This window comes from Ictidomys tridecemlineatus, chromosome 6, assembly GCF_052094955.1.
Source record: "Ictidomys tridecemlineatus isolate mIctTri1 chromosome 6, mIctTri1.hap1, whole genome shotgun sequence".
NCBI classification, from domain to species: Eukaryota; Metazoa; Chordata; class Mammalia; order Rodentia; family Sciuridae; genus Ictidomys; species Ictidomys tridecemlineatus.
The window spans coordinates 123,902,910-123,921,786 of record NC_135482.1 but is presented as its reverse complement, the minus strand read 5'-3'; the positions used below and the strand labels follow the sequence as shown (position 1 = coordinate 123,921,786).

Below are 18,877 nucleotides of genomic sequence, written 5' to 3'. Positions count from 1 at the left end.
TTATTTACCTGGACAGGGACTGTCTCCCACCTGTAGAGACTTTGTGGGAGAACGGCAATTTCCTGGCCTGTCTCTTGGGAAATTAAGGATGAAAAACAACCACATAGTGCCTTCTGTAATAGCCTCAGCAGCTATTAGTAATGATAATCACTCCTTAGCTTGAAACTATTAATTCAATCTCCCTCAACAATAGCTACTGGTTTCTCCACTACAGCTAATATTAGCCAAGCCCTGGACATGGCTAGTACACAAGTTTAGGGCTTCTAGCCTTGACATAGAGTAAAGAAGGCAGATCATTTCCGTACAAAGCATTGTTTGCTACTTGTGAAGTCACTCATACTGTAAGTTATAATATGCAGAATTTGAGGAGTTGATTAAGCAAGTACTGATGCTTAGGGTAAAGACTTAAAAAGTAAGCAGTCCTTCCCCACCCCGGGCCCTTTCCAGAACACAGGTGCTCCCGCTAAAACTGAAAGCAGCTCAGCCCCATAAAGGCCACACCCACTCAGGCGCAACCTCAGGAGCGTGCTCTGATCTCCTGGCCCACTGATTGGCTATCTGGGGCTGTGGGCCTCCTGTGATTGGTCATTGCCACTAGAGCCTAGGGAACCTGCACGCTGCGCAAGTCCTCGCCTCAAAACGAGGCAGAGATGGCGGCAGAAGCCTCGAGGACGCGATTGGCTTTGTCTTCCTACCGGCAGGTGGGGAGTAAGAGTCAGACTTGGGGCGCCACCGATTTCCAGTGCACTCGGTGTGAAAAAAGAGTGTCTAGAGCTTCTGGTGAGGAATTGTCCTGTGTCCAGGCTGTGGGAAGGCAGCATCTGAAGCGTGGGAGTTAGATGGCGGAGTAAGGACCGTTGGCGGGGCTGCGGGGCCTACTGAATCCACGCACGCGGGGCCTTGGTCAGCAGTATCTAGGTGTCAGAGAAAACCAAACCAGGGAACTAGGGGACACAGCAATGCCCAGGGTCAGGTTGGGGTGGTGTCCCACCTTTCCATGACTTTCTCCCCTTCCCGCACCTGTCAGCACCCACCTTCTACCCAGGGGGCTGGAGGCCGAGATGGCTTTCATCTACCCTTTATAGGGCAGTGCGAAGACTTCCCCTCTCCCCAGGGCTGGAGATCAAATCTAGGGCTTCCTGCGTGCTAGGCAAACACTTTAGCGCCGCGCTGTATCCCTAGCCAACTGCGAAGTCTCCTTGGCCCCAGTTTCTCAAACTTCCCCAAGTTGGCCGTTGATGAAAGAGTAGATATAAGAACGTTTCAGATCCTATTTAGCTGTTTTGAAATGTACAAGGGGTATAGTCACTCTGCTGTTCAGGAGAACACCAGAACTTATCTTCATTTCTGTCAATCAAAAATAAAAATCAAACAGTAGAAATTTAGCATTGTCTTGTGTTCAGGAATAAATGAAACTTGATTTTCTTGGATTGTGTTTTGTTGTAGGAGTAACTAGAAGACCATTGTGAAAAATTTTGTATTGAAAACACCCTAAAACACAAAAACAGCCCTCCATCCCCGTTTGGTTTAAAGTACTGTGGGGGGGAGGGATAAAAAAAATAGTTCTTTTGTGTATCTCTTTTGTTGTTTGGTATTTTTGTGTGGTTGGGGATCAAACCCAGGGCTTGCTGCACATGCTAGGCAACATTTCTTTCCTCTGAACTTCTGTCAACCGGCCTTGGTTTTATGCTTGTTTTTATTTTATACATTGAGTGGAAATTATATGGCACTCCTGTTGATCTGCTAAATTTACGGTTTAATTGAGTGAACACATATGTATTTTAATGTAGCCTAAAATACATGAGTGCTGTGTTGGACAGGAATGATTTGTTCAATCTAAACTGGAGGTACTGAAAATTCTTATACTTGACAGTAACTGTTTAATGTTTATACCTTCAAAGTGAAGGTCATTACAGCTGTTTTGTCAGTTCTTTCATGATGAACTTCATTGGGGGCATAATAAGCCTTTGTAGGGAGTTTGTTGCATTTTCAGTGGAGAGCCAAGTTTCTCCTTTTTGGAATTTTGATCACTGCCACTGTTGTATAGAAAATGTTCAGTTTTAAAATGAAATAATAATTAAGGAATAAAGTTCTTAAAATTAACATTTTAAAACCAGTTGTTTTTTTCCATATACTTGTATTACAGTACTTAAACTATCATTTGGAAAAATTTAAATGACTTGAAAATTGGAAAGTTCTTTGTAAGCTGTGGTGCAACACCAGTTTTGTTTTTTCTTTTTTTAACTTGTATACTATCAGAAATTTTATCAAAACAGTTAAGAATTTTGATTTCTTTGTTAATATCTCTCAAGTTTAAGTAGGATTATAGCATTATTGTAAGCAAGTTTCACATATTTCAGTGGGCTGAAAAAGTTGTAAAACTTAAAAAATAAAATTAAAAGAATTAATTTTTTTGCTAGTAAAAAATGATAGTTATGTAGTTTTATTTTCCCTTTTTGTTTTCTTACCAAAATGTCTTTAAGTGCAGTTTTTTGAAGTTAAACTAAAATATATTATGACAAACTTCAAATTTAGTGCATTTAAATCTTGATACTGGGTTTTCAGCCAAGGTTATGGTATTTCCTTTCATAAATGCTGGGTTAGTGAACATGGTCTTTAGATGGGAAATATATGTGACGATTCGATTTCTGTCATGTTTTAACATCTTAAATTACTATAAGAGAGCAGCCTTGCCAATGTCTCATTTCAGCCATCCTTGACCCTTTCACAGGATACGAATTATAAACTAGTCAAGGGTGGTATAATTGAATAGGAGGAACTTTGAATTTAAGAGTTGGGCGTGGTCACATACACCTGTAATCCCAGTGATTCAGGAAGCTGGGGCAATGGGATTGCAAGTTCCAGGCCAGCCTCAGCAATTTTAGTGAGTTCCTATCTCAAAATTGAAAAATAGAAAGCTCTAGAGAGGTAGTTCACGATCCCCATATGGCAAAAATAAATAAAATTAGAACATTGGACTTGGAAACAGAAGGTTGGAGTCTGGATTGTAGCATTTATTTGTCTGGTTTATTCCTGATTTAGCCAAATCACCAATGTGCGTTTTCATTTCTATGTTGGATATAGTATTTTCATCTTACTTAAAGCCATCATACTTATAGAGATCAAATGAAATTTCTTACAGCTCTTTGTATGATTAAAATATATGGCAAATGGGCTAGGTTGTGTCTCAGAGATAGAGCACTTGCCTAGCATGCATGAGGTCCTGAGTTCAATCCTCAGCACCACATAAAAATAAAGATATTGTGTCCACGTGTAACTAAAAAAATAAGTATTTTTTTAAAAATATATGGCAAATTTGTAAAGTTAGAGGTGTAAAATAACTATTTGAATTAATGCAGACATTACTATATGGCTCTGCCTGATTTTGCTTTTTGCTTTTTCTTCTTTCTTCTGACCTGGCTTAGTTTCTCCTAAATTTTATTGCATAGGTCACCCATTTCTCAGTACACTTGATATCTTCCCTGTATAATAGAATCATTTTTAAATTTAACATCATATTACTATTGTCCATTCAACATTAAAAAACTACAAAGATTAGTTAATGATAGAATTTTATCAATAGGTCACCACCATGAACTTCAATGTGGACATGCATTTTGTGAACTGTGCTTGTCAGTAACTGAAGAATACAACACAATTATATGCCCTGATTGTGAGGTAAGTTTTATGATTTTTTTCATATACATTAAAGTCTAATGTTAAAGGTAAAAATGTCAGTTGGGAACAGTGTGTATGCCTATAATCCCAGCAATTTGGGAGGCGGAGGCAGCGGAATCACAAGTTTGAGGTCAATGTGGGTAATGTAGTGAGACCCTGTCTTTCAAAATAAAAAAAAATTTAAAGGGCTGGGGATGTAGCTTAGTGACAGAGCACCCATGAGTTCAGTCCCCAGTACTGCCCTCCCACCCCCCAAAATGTCAGACAAGCTCTAGCTATAAACTAAAGTCTTTGTAAGCAAGAAGGCCCAACAAAAGAAAATTTTTCCCATCCATTTTATTAATTGTTCAAGCTATAGAGAAAAATTAAAAAGTGAAAGTCATTGCCTACATGTTTTGACTCTTTGGAGACTTCTGGGAAATTATCTCTATTTTTTAGTAGAATGTATTCCTTTCAAAACCCTACCCCTGCCACTGTTTTCCTCATTAATAACCATGCAAGCAAATTTGAAACTCTCTCTACCTCTCAATCTTGTGTGTCATCAGATTTACATTTGTGAAGATGCTATACTATAAAAAGGCAAGGAAGCAAAACAACTGTCTAACTTTGATACTTACTTCAAAAGTAATAAATATAAAACAATTCTACTAGAACTAGAATCTGTTGACCCATAATAATAACAAATTAGGGTTTAAAAATAAAGCTTACTAGACATCTTTTGCATTTACTACAAATCCAAATGTTCAATTTATATATGTTCCTGGAAAACTGACAATCTGTAATTGGGGGTACTGGGAGTTGAACCCAGTGCTTTACCACTGAGCTACATCCCCATTCTACTTTATTTTACTTTTAAAATATTGAGACAGGTTTTTGCTAAGTTGCTGAGGGTCTTGGTAAATTGCCAGGCTCACTTCAAACTTGAAATCCTCCTCCATCAGCCTCCTGAATTACTGGAACTACAGGCATGCACCACTGTTCCTGGCTTTAATCTGTATTTTTGTAACAGGAGAAATTGTTTCTATAAAATGTGGCAGACAATTAATATGGGGGCACAGGACCTAAAATGCAGTTTTTGTTTTGTGAGCCTAGCTCTGTCTTTCTTATTTGTGAGAATGAAATAAAACTTGCTTTGTCTTCCATCTTAGAATTGTAAGAATCAAATCTGAATAATGTGAAAGTCCTGTGCAAGCTTCCAGACCATTAAAATAACCTTTTATTAATTAGGTGTAGATTAACTGGCTTGCAGGTTAAACATAATACAAATACATGTAGTATTAATTTGTAAAAAAGTTTTAATTCTAGAAAAAAACATACACATTAGAAACTTTCTGTTTTGGAATTAAATCTTTAAAAGTTATGACCTTTATTGTGGTAAATTCCTGTCTCTGATTCCCCTCCCTCCTTTTTTTGACATGGGGTTCCTCAAACATGGAGGGCTAAGTAGTTAAGACAAAGGAGATCTCCCCTCTTATGGTTATGATGGTGGATCCTGACAGTTTCAGCCTTGTGGGGGAAGAAGGGAAAAGGAAGGAGCAGGCAGCTAGAACAATCTAACCATGTCTGTTCTCTTTTAACATTCAAAAAACAAAAATTAAGGGTTGGGGGTGGAGCGCTGTGGTAAAGTGCATACCTAGCACACACAAGGCCCTGAATTCGCTCTCCAGCACAGGAATAAAAAAATTTGACCATAAACTTTTGTCTTTTTTACCAAGTGATTTTATGTTTACTAATCTTAAATTATTATTGTATTTATATTATTCTTTGGAATTTGGATAACATCTATAGGAATATTTATAATGTATTTACGAATAATGGATTTGATTTTAGTGTTTTAATAATCTATATCATTTTGACTAGTTTTATTCTAGCTCTTTTTTTTGGAAGATATGTGGCCTGCCTGGTTTACCCTCCTGCCTGCCAGCCTAGGTGATAGGCAAGTGACTACATTCAGATTCGTTTGTGTTTTTATTTTGGTACCAGGGATTAAACCCAGGCACGCTTAACCACTGAGCTACATCCCCAGCACCCCCCCTTTAAAAAAAATATTTTTATTTGTTATTGATGGACCTTTATTTGTCTATTTTTTTATATGTAGTGCTGAGAATCGAACCCAGTGCCTCACACATACTAGGCAAGTGCTCTACCACTGAGCCACAAACCCAGCCCATCCCTAGCCCTTTTAATTTTTATTTTCAGACAGGGCTTCACTAAGTTGCTGAGGCTGGCCTCAAACTTGAGGTTCTCCTGCCTTAGCCTCCTGAGTACTCCACCATGCACTGCTATAGTCAGATTCTTAATTGATACATATTAAAATCACATGTGGTTAGAAATTGGTAAGAGTCACAGTTGTAAACAAAGATAATTATATGATCTTGACTGGGAAGTCTTGTTTTAGTCAGTTTTTTTTTTTGTTTTATTTTGTTTTTTTGCTGCTGTGACTAAAAGACCTGATGAGCAATTTAGAGGAAGAAAAGTTTATTTGAGGGCTCACAGTTTCAGAAGTCTCAGTCCATAAATAATAGCCAGCTCCATTTCTCAGAGCTTGAGGTGAGGTAGAACATCATTGTGGAAGAGAGTGGTGGAAGAAAGCAGCTCAAGACATTATAACAGGAACCAGAGAGAAACTCCACTTACCAGATACAAAATATATACCCCAAAGCCCATCTCTTCCAGCCACCCACCTTCATTTACTAGTTAATCCCTTAGGGAATTACTTCACTAATTGGGTTAAGGCTTATAATCATTTTACCTCTGAATCTTCTGAAATTGTCTCTCACATGGCCTTTTGGAGGATAACTAATATCTCTAAAACTTAACACTTGTTAAGGATATCTTTGAAGTCAGAAATCATAGAAGAAACATTTGATAAATTTGATAACAGTTTTTTATAGGCAACAAAAACATAAGTAAAATTTAAAAGACAAGATATGGGAGCAAAAGAAAACTTTTGTTATATATGTTGCAAATTAAGAATCCTTATACAGTTTTAACTGAAAAAAATTTTATTTTTTTTTTGTACTGAGGATTGAATTCAGGGACTTCACCTAAAGGTCTTGCTAAATTGCCACCATTGCACATGCGTGCGCACGTGTACACACACACACACACACACACACACACACACACACACACACACACCTTTTTATAGTAATGGGGATTGAATCCAGGGATACTTATCACTGACTGACATGCCCAGTTCTTTTTTTTTTTTAATTTTGAGACAAGCTGTCTCTCAGTTCATGAAAATCTTACTGAATTGCTGAGACTAGCCTCAAATTGGTGATGATCCTACCTCATCCTCCCAATTTGCTGGGATTACATATTTATGCCATTGTGCCCAGCTTAATTGAAATTTTTAAATCATTGTGCTTAATATTTTCTTAAACTTTATGGAGGAAATGTCCTGTATCAATCAGATCTGCTAACATTAACCTCTTACTCAAATACCAAGCCAAAAGGTGATCAACTAGGAGGTGAAATTGAGCAACTTTTCATTGACTTAATTTCTCTTCTGTGAGGAGCTTTAACAGATCCTTTGCTTGTTTTCTTTTTAAATTTTTTTCCTCACTCTAGAATACCTTATTCTAAATTATAGGGGTTATTATTCTAAAGATAGGGGTATTAGTAACACTTTGTCCTCTGTAATTAATTTCTTCTAGTCTCTCACTTTTGATGTTATTACATTTAGTCATTCAGAATTGTTTCCTTCTTAAGTTGCTTTTTTTCCCCCTTCATGGCTTCTATGTTTTCTTTGATTAAGCAGACCTTACGTCAAAGTCATATATATACATACATATTTTCAAATATTTGTATCATATTTTTAAAAGGTTTTTATTAACCACTTTACAAAATGTTTTGTATGATAGAAAATGGATATATCACTTTATGCTTCAGAATGATTACCTTGCTCAAAACATTTGTTGAATGATCTTTCTTCCATTTTAATTGAAATACCACCTGTATTTTGCATCAGGTTCCCGTAGATATTTGAATCTGTTTCAAGGCTCTTTTCTGCTCATTAATTGTGCCAGTATCATAGTGTTTTAATTATAATAGCTTCATCATAGACTTATATGGTAGGATAATCTCTACTGAACCATATATTAAATATTTTCTAATAGTAACAATATTTATTTTTCCATATGAAACTCAGAATTATATTAATTTTACATTAGATAGATTCTAGGTGGTTTTTTTTTTTTTTTTGGTCTCTAGGAACCTGGTATGATTCTCTATTTAGTGGTAATAAATTTTTTAGCTTATTTTTTTATTTTTCTTGTTACATTTATTCCTAAATATTTTTTACTTTTGAACATATTTTAAGATATCACTGTAAATTTTTCAAAGCAATTTTTCAAAGTATTGTTGTACATGTTTCCTTTAGAATCATAATAGAATGAGGTGCTTTGGTTATTGTTCTGTTTAATTAATAGTTATCAGATTATAGATTTATTTTCAAAAACTCAGAGTAAAAACATCACATAGTACTCTTTTCTTCTTGATTTAAAGGGAATTTTAGGATCTCTAATGTTATCAGCAGATTTTTCTATGAATGGCATATTTACTAGTTGGATCCTAGTTAAATTGAATTTATTGAATGACTTTGTGCTTTTTCCCCCCCTCTGTTTTATCTTATTTTGTCCTAAGGTTGTTACAACTGTTAATATGAAAGAAGGATACTACCCAATAGATGGATGTATTAAAGAAGATTCTTTTATGGAAAATTTGCATCCTAAAACGTATGTTGTATGTGCACTTATTTTAGCATTTTAAGTTATATGTATTAAAATGAAACAATTTTTAGAATTATTGATAAAATATTCTTAGAACTGTGTTTCTAACCTTTTGTTTATAGAATGATCTTTGAGTTTATAATTTGTCATCACTGTTAGTAGAATGCAGAGTCCAGCTCCTAAAAAGCAGCATTATTTTGTCAAATAAGAAAATAATTCAAGGATTACCACATCAAAGTGAGACACTGAGACAAGCTAAAGTTATTGCTATTGGATGAGAGGAAGTTACAGAGAAAAAAATGTATATAGTCTCTGCTGTTCTTAAAAGTAGCATGAATATAGTATGATAGAGGACATTGGGAAGAAATGGTTTAGAAGTAATTTATAAAAAATAATAATTTGGGGTTTATTCATTTTTCCTTTCTTCCATAAGACTTGGCACATGTGTTCTCTTTGAGTTAGTATTACATAGATTTTTAAAAACAGATTTGAGCTAGAGAGAGGCATTATATACTTTTTATTACATTTATTAAGATTCATGTTATCTGCTAGTCTGTAAGCCCCTCTTAGGGTATCCCATTTTATTTCTCACTATGTCCTTAGTGAAAGACACAGAGTAAACATGTAGTAAATGTTTATTAGATTTTAAAAAACTAATATTTTTACATTTGCTATATTTTCTGAAGTCATATCTCAATCCCAGCTCATCTAGATTGGTTATGTGCTAGATCATGGGAAAAACTTTTTAAGATATAAAGAATTTTTTTTTCAGTTTTCTGGGGTTCTACTTAGATGGTAATTATACTCTTATATGACTTCTTTTTTTTAAAGAGAGAGAGAGGAGAGAGAGAATTTTTTAAATATTTTTCAGTTGTCAGTGGACACAACATCTTTATTTTTATGTGGTGCTGAGGATCGAACCCAGTGCCCCACACATGCCAGGCGAGCACATTACCGCTTGAGCCACATCCCTAGCCCATGACTTCTTAAACATATTTAATATGATAGTAGACTGTGCTAGACATAAAGAGAAATACAGGGTACTGTCAGGGAACAGTCTCATTTTGGAACTTTCTAATCTTGTAAATGGTAACTAGTCAATCATCCCAGTTTCTCATATTGCAATTCATTTTACCTCCTGCAGATTCTAACTTTCACAATATCTCCTATATCCATAACATGTCTTCTGTTGCTACTACCCTATGTAATTCTCTTGTTCTCTTTTGTCTACTTCTTACCTCTTCCAGGCTCTTTCTTGTGCTATCCAGTTAAAATCTCTTTAAAGATTTAAAGATTTTAAAGATTCTTTAAAGTAGTATTCTTAAATTTTCACATTACACCGCAGCATGTCTTTTCAGACTTAAGAGTGCTTCCAAAGGCACCAAAAGAGTGGGTATAGTTATTTTGGGGATAGAAAATCATTTAGCTGCTGGGCTCTGTGGTGCACAACTGTAATCCCAGCAGTTTGGGAGGCTGAATCAAAAATTCAAAGCCAGCCTCAGTGAAAGTGAGGCACTAAGCAACTCCGTGAGACCCTATGTCTAAATAAAATACAAGATAGGGCTGGGGATGTGACTCAGTGGTCAAGTGCCCCAAAGTTCAATCCCAGGTACAAAAAAAAAATTAGCTAAAACCTGGTAGCTGATTTCAACTGAAACATATTGAATGCCAGTACTTTTCCCAGCTCCTACAAATGTAGCTCACCAGTCACTTCCTCCTTGAGCTCTGTGTAGAGTGATTAAAGTAAATATTTAGGAATCCTTCTGGCTTATAGTGACTTAGTGGCCATAAGTCTTACCTCCATGAAGTAGTCATTTTATCAGAGTTAGGGCTTCCAGATTTGAATACCTATGAGAGTTGAACAGAGCCAAGCATACTGGCACATCATAATCCCAGAGACTTGGGAGACTGAAGCAGGAGGATTGCCAGTTGGAGGCCAGCCTGAATAATTTAGCAAGTCTCTGTCTCAATATGAAAAGAACTGGGAGTGCACAGTGTTATAGTATCCCTGGGTTCAAATTCTAGCAACACACACTTACATAGTCAAGCAGGTGACTTAAAAAGTGAGATAGGCTGAGTTTAAACGGTGGGTAGTAATGATTGTGGTACATAAGAGGGCTCACCTCTGACAAAGAAGGCAGACCCTGCAAGACCAACCAAATGTTGCCATATCCTTTCCCCAAAGACAAACTGAAGATCTGTACTTCTCTATAAAATTTTGTGACTTAAAACACCATGCAAGTCAAATCAGATTGTACTCTTGTCTAGATATGTGTAATATCTAGTAGGTTTGCAAAATGAAAAGTTACTTACAGAGGTAGATTAATCCAGAAAGTTCCCAAATTTTTCCAAAATACCATTTTAAGTTGAATTTCCCATATGTATTTACGTCAGAAACTCTTTAATTAAGTTTCTAATTTAAGTACGATATAAAGTAATTGTAAATTTTTAAATTGTAATATTTGTTGACTCATTTTTATGTATATTTTATCTGTTTTATCTATATATTTTGAAGCAAGAATTGAGAAACTTACTCTTTAGGACTATGTACTCATATATTATTTTTAAAACATGAATATTTACATTTCACAATAATAGAATGTTTATAAATTATTTGGTTTTATATTTCTTTCTGTAAAAGTAACATTTGAATACCATAGTTTCTTCCATAAACTATAAGCTTATGGTTAATTTGGCAAACATGTAAATGCTTACTATGTGCTAGCCAATATAGAAAAAAAACTATAAAGATAAAAATTAGTAAAAAAGAAATTCATAGACAAGAGAAAGCAACTAATATTTTTGTTTCAATTACTTAATTAAATTTATTACCTTTCTTTAAATTTTCTAAGCTTATCGATGTAATTTTAAATAGCATTTTTGTGTATATGTGCTTCTAATTTGGGGGTACAAGTACTTATTTTAATTCATGAATTTAAAACATTTCATTATCAACATCTCTACCAAAAACACCAGGTAAGGAGAGGTGACTTAAGAAATGAAAACACAGGGCTGGGGATATAGCTCAGTTGGTACATTGCTTACCTAGCATGTATAAGGCCCTGGGTTCAAACCCCAGCATCACCAAAAAAAAAAAAAAAAAAAGAAAAGAAAAGAAAGAAAATTCAATATATACTTTGAGATATACTTTTCAGGGATGTGTTAAGAAATTGAATTTTATTTATTTATTTATTTATTTTTTATTTTGTTTATTTATTTTGGGGGGTGCCATACTGGGAATTAAACCCAGGGGTATTCTACTACTAAGCTACATCCCCAGTTCCTTTTTAATCTACTTTCTGTTTATTTTTCAGTACCAAGGACTGAACCCAGGAATACTCTACCACTGAATGACTCCCATATCCTTTTTTTATTTTTTATTTTGTGATGGAGTCTCACGAAGTTGCCCAAGCTCACCTCAAATTTGGGATCATCCTACCTGAGATTCCCAAATAGATGTTATTGCAGGTGTGCACAACTTCACTCAGGAAGAAATTGTAATTTTTATTTTTATTTTTTATACCAGGGATTTAATTCAGAGGCATTTCACCACTGAGCTACATTCCTAGGCGTTTTTATTTTTCATTTTAAGACAGGGTATTACTAAGTTTCTGAGGCTGGCCTCCAACTTATGATCCTCCTGCCTCAGCCTCCCAAACTGCTAGGATTACAAGCATGCAGCACTGTACCCAGCAAGCAATTGGATTCTTGATTAAGTTTCTATGAGAGCATATTTACTCATGTTTTTTTCTCTTTTTTTTTTTTTTTTTTTGAGAGAGAGAATTTTTTCATATTTATAGTTTTTGGTGGACACAACATCTTTATTTTTATGTGATGTTGAGGCTCGAACCCAGCACCCCGCGCATGCCAGGCCAGCGCGCTACCTCTTGAGCCACATCCCCAGCCCTTTCTCTTATCTTTTAGAGGTAATTGAGAACCCACTGCACATGTTCTTATGAATCATATAAATGATTTTCAACGAGATAAAAATCAAAATAGAAGTTTAAAACCCTTATATTCATGTTAACATTTAAAATAATGTACTTCATATTTTCTAGGATAAAGAATTGTTCTCCAAACTTTAAAAAGCCAGCTGATCGGCTAACTGTTGGTTTAGAACATTCAACCTCCATTCACAGGACTGTTTCAAGCTCATCAGCTGCTATGTCGGTATGAGAAATACTAGTCATGAAGTAAAATAAAACTAAACATTTGGCTTTTTCTCTGGTAGCTTACCTTTCTTCTCACAAAGTTCCCATAATTTCAGATTCTTTTGGAAACAAAGGTAACAGATAAACCCACTTTCCTTACTTGAATTTCCTATTTACTCTGGGCATGAATAAGTCTAAACTATTCTTGAACAATTCTCTTTTCTTCCTATTTGTACGTAGCTTCTTCCCTTTGAACCTAATTACTGAAACCAGATTCTATGAAATACATACAAAGTACAAGTTTCTAAATTCTGTATGTGGTTTTTCCAGTTACTTTAATGGCAACCAAAATGCCTAACTGAATTTGTGATTGAAGAGAATGATGTTATTGTTGAAGATTGAACTTTTTTTTTTTTTTTTTTTGCAGTACTAGAGATCATTAATGGGCTAGGAGAGGGGAACAAGTACTTAAATCTTCGTTCTTTGCTTCAAGTTGAAATCTTGTTTTTTTGGTTTTGGGGGGGTTTTTGTTTGTTTGTTCGTTTGTTTGTTTTAGTATTTTTTCTAGTTGTAGATGGACACTGTATCTTTATTTATTTATTTTTATGTGGTGCTGAGGACCGAACCCAGTGCTTCATCTGTGCGAGGCAAGCTCTACCACTGAGCTACAGCCCTAGACCTCAAGTTGAAATCTTAATAAATAATCTTATTTTCCTTAAAAACTGTTTATAATTTTTGTGTGCCATGATAAATTATGTATGATAGTTGAAAAATGGTAACAGCATCATCCTGGTTTATAAAAATATATCTATGGGAAAAAACTAGAATGCTTATTGCCAGAAGTCTGAAATGGTGTTTATCTCTGGATAAGCAAGAGTAAAAGTGTTACTTTTGTTTTGTAATCAAAATGATATTTTGAAGTTTTTGCAATTATAATATAATGTATCTAAGCATCTAATTTTATATATGTATGTGGTTCCCCACCCTCCTTAGGAGACTAAAACTACAGAAGAAATTGATGAAGCATTGAAGATAGCAGGCTATAATTTTGAACAATTAAATATTGCTGTAAAAGTAAGCATTTTTATATGATTAAATTCTATCAAGAAGTGAAGCATGTCCTCTTTAAATGTGTACCTTTAGGTGTGTTATCACAGAGCTTTGAGTTTAGCAATGAGTTATTAAGCTGATAATCTAATAATAGAGAATCACAAAAGAAGGGAAAATTTCTCCCATGGCCTGCCAGGATTGGACTTGTAGCAGTCTTGTTATGCTAGGAACTTGCTGTGAGCTATATTTGTCTCATAAGTATCCCTGATCATCTTTTCGACATTTGCATATTGTTTGGCAATATCCCCCAAATGAGAGAAGTTTATTTTCTTTTCTCCCTGCTCTTCTGGCAAAGGAGAGACTTACTCATTTGATGTCCATAAAGAAGTTCTTAAGCACCCAGAAACAACCAAATTACAAGTAGGGAGTTAGATTATGCTGTGGATGCTTCTTTGCATAGAAGATAGGACATTTTTAATTGGCAAACAGCCAAATTTCTCAAAAGTAATGAGAACTATGATAAAAGTAGTGAGATAAAGAATTGTAAAACCATTGAGAAAAGAAAGCAAAAAAGAATGATATCTGAGAAACAGTTATAAAATCAGTATCAGATTAATAAGAAAAGCAAATCTATAATAAACTGGGGCTAGAAGTTCACCATCTGAACTTAGGAGGGGGAACACTTCAACCCCAAACAGGCAACAGGTGGCTTTCTGCTCCCTCTACTGAATATTCCTGTCTTATACAATGCAAAATATATTTGCACCATCTCAACATCCCCAGAATCTTGATACCCATTTCAACATCAATTCTTAAATACAAAATCTCATCTAAATATCCTCTAAGTTATAGGTGAGACTCGTCTTGATACCCATTTCAACATCAATTCTTAAATACAAAATCTCATCTAAATATCTTCTAAGTTATAGGTGAGACTCGATATGATTCATACTGGGGTAAAATTCCTTTCCACCTGTAATCTACACAAGAAAGCACTAAAAGCACTTTGGTGGACAGGCATAAGGATAGACATTCTCATTCCGGAATGTTGAAATTAGAAGAAAAAGAGAGGGTCATGGATCCTATCAACAGTTTTAAAAGCAATTCAAAAATGCAAAGAAGCACCAGGCATAGGGACACATACGTAATCTCGGTGACTTGGGAGGTCGAGATAGGAAGATTTCAAGTTTGAGGCCAAGCCAGCCTCTCAACTAATGAGACCAAGTCTCAGAGTTAAAAAAAAAAAAAAAAAAGAAATGGGGATGCAGCTCAGTGTAAAGCATTTCTGAGTTTAATCCCCAATACCAAAAAACAAAAATAATAAAAATAAATTTATGGAAAAGCTAACTTCAAGTGTGATTTTGGTTTTTTGGTTTTGTTGTTTTTGTTTTTATTTAGGGAATCATGCCATAGAGAAATGCAACTACCTAAAATGACTTGTGTCCTGTAATTATAAAAGAATTAAGGAAAAAAATTAGAAAACTTACCAATAAAATTTTTTTAGGTCTTTTTGCCAGATTATTAGTACAAAATGTCAACAAGGGGTGGTCTTACTCACAAGTACCAGGACTTAAAATTGAACTTTGTTTCAATTTTACTGTTTATTATCATCTAATCACCTCTTGCACTATTTTGAAAAGTTTAGAAAGTACCTGTTACTTTCAAAATTATATTGACAGTTCTACTTGGGCAAAGTAAATATACCAAATTAGATCTTTGAATTGTTTTTCCCAGATGCTTGAACGCATAGAGAATCAAACAAAAGAGGAAACACATAATCTTATAGAAGTTGTGGAGAAACAATTTGATAAACTTGTTGCTTCTCTTGATTCCAGGTAATAAAGTACAAACACAATGAAACCGAAGTTTTTAATACTAACGTCATTTTTTTCTTTTGTTTAGATGAAGTAATGAATAACTTTCAAACAAGTTTGGAATGTGTGGTCTCTGTAGGCTGATTTTTAAAAATATATATAGTTTTAGTTGAAGATGGACACAATAGCTTCATTTTATTTAGTTTTCAGTGGTGCTGAGGATAGAACCCAGTGCCTCACACATTCCTGGCAAGCACTCTACCACTGAGCCACAACCTCAGCCCCTATAGACTGATTTTGAGAACTTAAAAATGAAATTGGTACTTTTTTCTTTTTTGACAGTGTCAGGGATTCAACCAGGAGTTCTGTGCCACCGAGCTATATCTCCAGCCCCATTTTTTAAAACTCTGAGACAGTTTCACTAAATTGCTGAGACTGACCTGTAACTTCTGATCATCCTGCCTCTGCCATTGTGCCTAGCTTGTACTTTTTTTTTTTTAATTTTAGCTATTTACTTCTGGTCCCGAAGCTAATTTAAAATTAACAAGCTTTTTACTTAAAGCATTTTGCACAGAAAAATAAAAGCTTATGCCTGTAATCTCAGCAACTCAGGAAACTGAGGCTAAAGGATAGAAAATTCCAGGCCAGCTTCAGCAATTCAGCAAGACCCTGTGTCAAAATTAAAAGGGTTGGAGATGTAGCTTAGTGCTAGAATGCTAGAGTAGCCTCATGGTAGAATGCTTCTGGGCTCAATCCCCAGTACAAGAAAAAAAAAATCACACCAAAACCCTCACATTATTGACTTACTCAGGCTTTTCTCCAGCTTGTGATCCTTCTGCTTCATTCTCCCAAGTCGTTTGGATTACACACATGCTAGGCAAGTACTTTACCATTGAGCAACATCCCCAGATCTCTGTATTTTGAGATGGTCTCCCTGAGTTAATTAATTTTCACTATCTTGACAGTGTCTATGTATGTATATTTACTGGTGATTGAGTCCAGGGCCTATGCATGCTAGTAGGCAGGTGCTATATCATGAGGTATGTCCCTTGCCCTTGTTAGAGTCTTTTAATTTTGATTAATTTTTTTTTTTTTGGTACCAGGGATTGAACTCAGGGGCACTCAACCACTGAGCCTCATCTCCAGCTCTATTTTGTATTTTATTTAGAGACAGGGTCTCACTGAGTTGCTTAGTGCCTCACTTTTGTTGAGGCTAGTTTTGAACTCATGATCCTCCTGTCTCAGCTTCCCTAAACTCTGGGATTACAGGCATGCACCACCGCACCCAGCAATAAAAGTCCGGTTTATTATTCTTTTTTGCTTGTGCTTTTGGTGTCATATTCAAAAAAAAAACCATTGCCAGGTCCAACATCATGGTGCTATGTTTTCTTCAAGAATTTTGTAGTTGTAATTCTTATATTTTGATCTTTGATGTGTTTTGTAATTTTTGTTTATAGTATAAGGGTCCAACTTCATTCTTTTGAATTGCACATTCAATTTTCCCAGCACCATTTCTTGAACAGACTGTCTTTTCCACATTGAATGGTCTTGGCACCTTTATAAAAAATTAGGTCGAACTATATGTTAAGATTTAGTTTAGTTTCTGTTTTATGCTATTGATCTGTGTCTTTGTGTCAATACCATACTATTTCCATTACTGTATCTTAAATCTGAATGTGCATCTTCTATATTTGTTTGAAATTGTTTTGATTATTCAGGAACTCATTAAGACAACCTTTAGGATGGGATTTTCTATTACTGCAAGAAAGTCATTTGGATTTTATAGGGATTATATTTATTGGTAGATCACTTTGGATAGTATTGACTTGTGTGTGGTGGGGGGTGTGTACTAGGGATTGAATTCAAGGGTGCTCTACCACTGAGCTACATCCCCAGCCCTTTTATTTATTTATTTTAATTAATTAATTTGTCTTTTGTTTTGGGGGGGGTTTTTTTTGAAACTGAATCTCACTAAATTGCCAGTGCTGGCCTCAAACTTGCAATCCTTCTGTCTCTGCCTCCAGAGTCACTGGGATTACAAGTGTGCACCACTGCACATGGCTCTGATTTACTTTTAACTTAACTTTAGCACACATTTATCAGGTTCCTTCTATCTGCCAGGCATGGTGCTAGGAAGTGGAGAATATACAAATATCTTCCAGGAACTTCACAGCTTGATAGTATGAATCTGAAAATGAAATGCCACTAATAATGAGATAAATCTTGGGATTATAGGCATGTCCCATCATACTGCCCATTTAGTTATATTCTTAATTTCTTTAAGCAATTTTGTGTAGTATATGGTATACAAGTCTTTTTCTTCTTGGTTGTTTAGTAAGTAATTTTGATCTTTTTGTTTTATTTCATGTTTGAGACATAATATTTGTACATTCATGAGTGGTGGTCAATTTATGATAATTAGCATATCATCACTTTATCACTTCTTTTGGCAACTATATTAAAATTACTCTCTTCTAGCTATTTTCTAGCTTCTATTCAGATCTTTAGACCAGTTTTTTAAGTGGGTTTTTGTTTTGCTATTGAGGTATTAAAGTTCCTTATTTATTCTGTATATTAACTCTTATCAAATGTATGTTTATAAATACTTTCTCCTGTTCTATAGGCTGTCTCTTTGTTCTGTTGATTGTATCCTTTACCATATTCACTCTACTGTGCCACATATGAATGATAACATTGTACATGTTGATTCATACTTTCTTTTCTCTCCCCTTTTATTTTCACTGGTCACTAGGAACCACTATTCTGCTCTCAACTTCTGTGGGATCTGTTTTTTTTTAATATTCTCATTATGAGTAATTCTTGAGTAAGATCATTTGATATTTGTCTTTATGTAATTGATTTTTTTCACTTAACATAAGGTCCTCCAGGTCCATCCGTATCGCCAGAAATAACAAAATATTTTGCTTTGTATAGTTGAATAGTATTCTATTGTGTGTGTGTGTGTGTGTGTGTATCTATATCGATATATTCTAGTCTCTGGAATTATTTGTGCTAAATTATTTGTGCTCAGCTTCTATTCAGATACATATCACATTTTCTTTAGCCTTTCTTCCATTGATGAACATTTAGGTTGATTCTATATTCTGGCTATTGTGAATAGTGCTATGGTAAACACAGGTGAACAGGTAGTTGATTAGTTGGTGGTTGTTTTCAGTACTGGGGGTTGAGCTCCAGAGCACTCTAACCACTGAAATATATTCCCATCCCTTTTTATTTTTTATTTTGAAACAGGATCTTGTTAAAGTGCCAAGGCTGGCCTTGAACTTGTGATCCTCTTGCCTTAGCTTCCCAGAGTCACTGGGAATGTGATGTGCTACTGTGTCCAGTTTTAGGTGTTTTTGTTTTTGTTTTTGTTTTGAGACAGTGTCTCACTGAGTTATTTAGGCTAGCCTCAAACTTTTGGTCCTCCTCCTTCACCCTCCCAAAT

The 18,877-nt window shown here is 35.1% G+C and overlaps 1 protein-coding gene across 4 annotated transcripts in view; it reads left to right on the top strand.

Annotated features, from left to right (window-relative positions):
* The first annotated feature begins 639 nt into the window (after window positions 1–639).
* The window catches only part of Rnf17 (ring finger protein 17), a 123,083-nt gene continuing 104,845 nt past the window's right edge, over window positions 640–18,877 (top strand). For all 4 annotated transcript variants that reach the window (XM_078015734.1, XM_078015733.1, XM_078015732.1 and 1 more), the window contains exons 1-6: window positions 640–780; window positions 3,584–3,678; window positions 8,329–8,420; window positions 12,473–12,584; window positions 13,559–13,639; window positions 15,350–15,450. In XM_078015734.1, coding sequence (XP_077871860.1) covers window positions 651–780; window positions 3,584–3,678; window positions 8,329–8,420; window positions 12,473–12,584; window positions 13,559–13,639; window positions 15,350–15,450 — 611 coding nt within the window. In that variant the 5' untranslated portion in view covers window positions 640–650. The remainder of the gene's footprint in view (window positions 781–3,583; window positions 3,679–8,328; window positions 8,421–12,472; window positions 12,585–13,558; window positions 13,640–15,349; window positions 15,451–18,877) is intronic.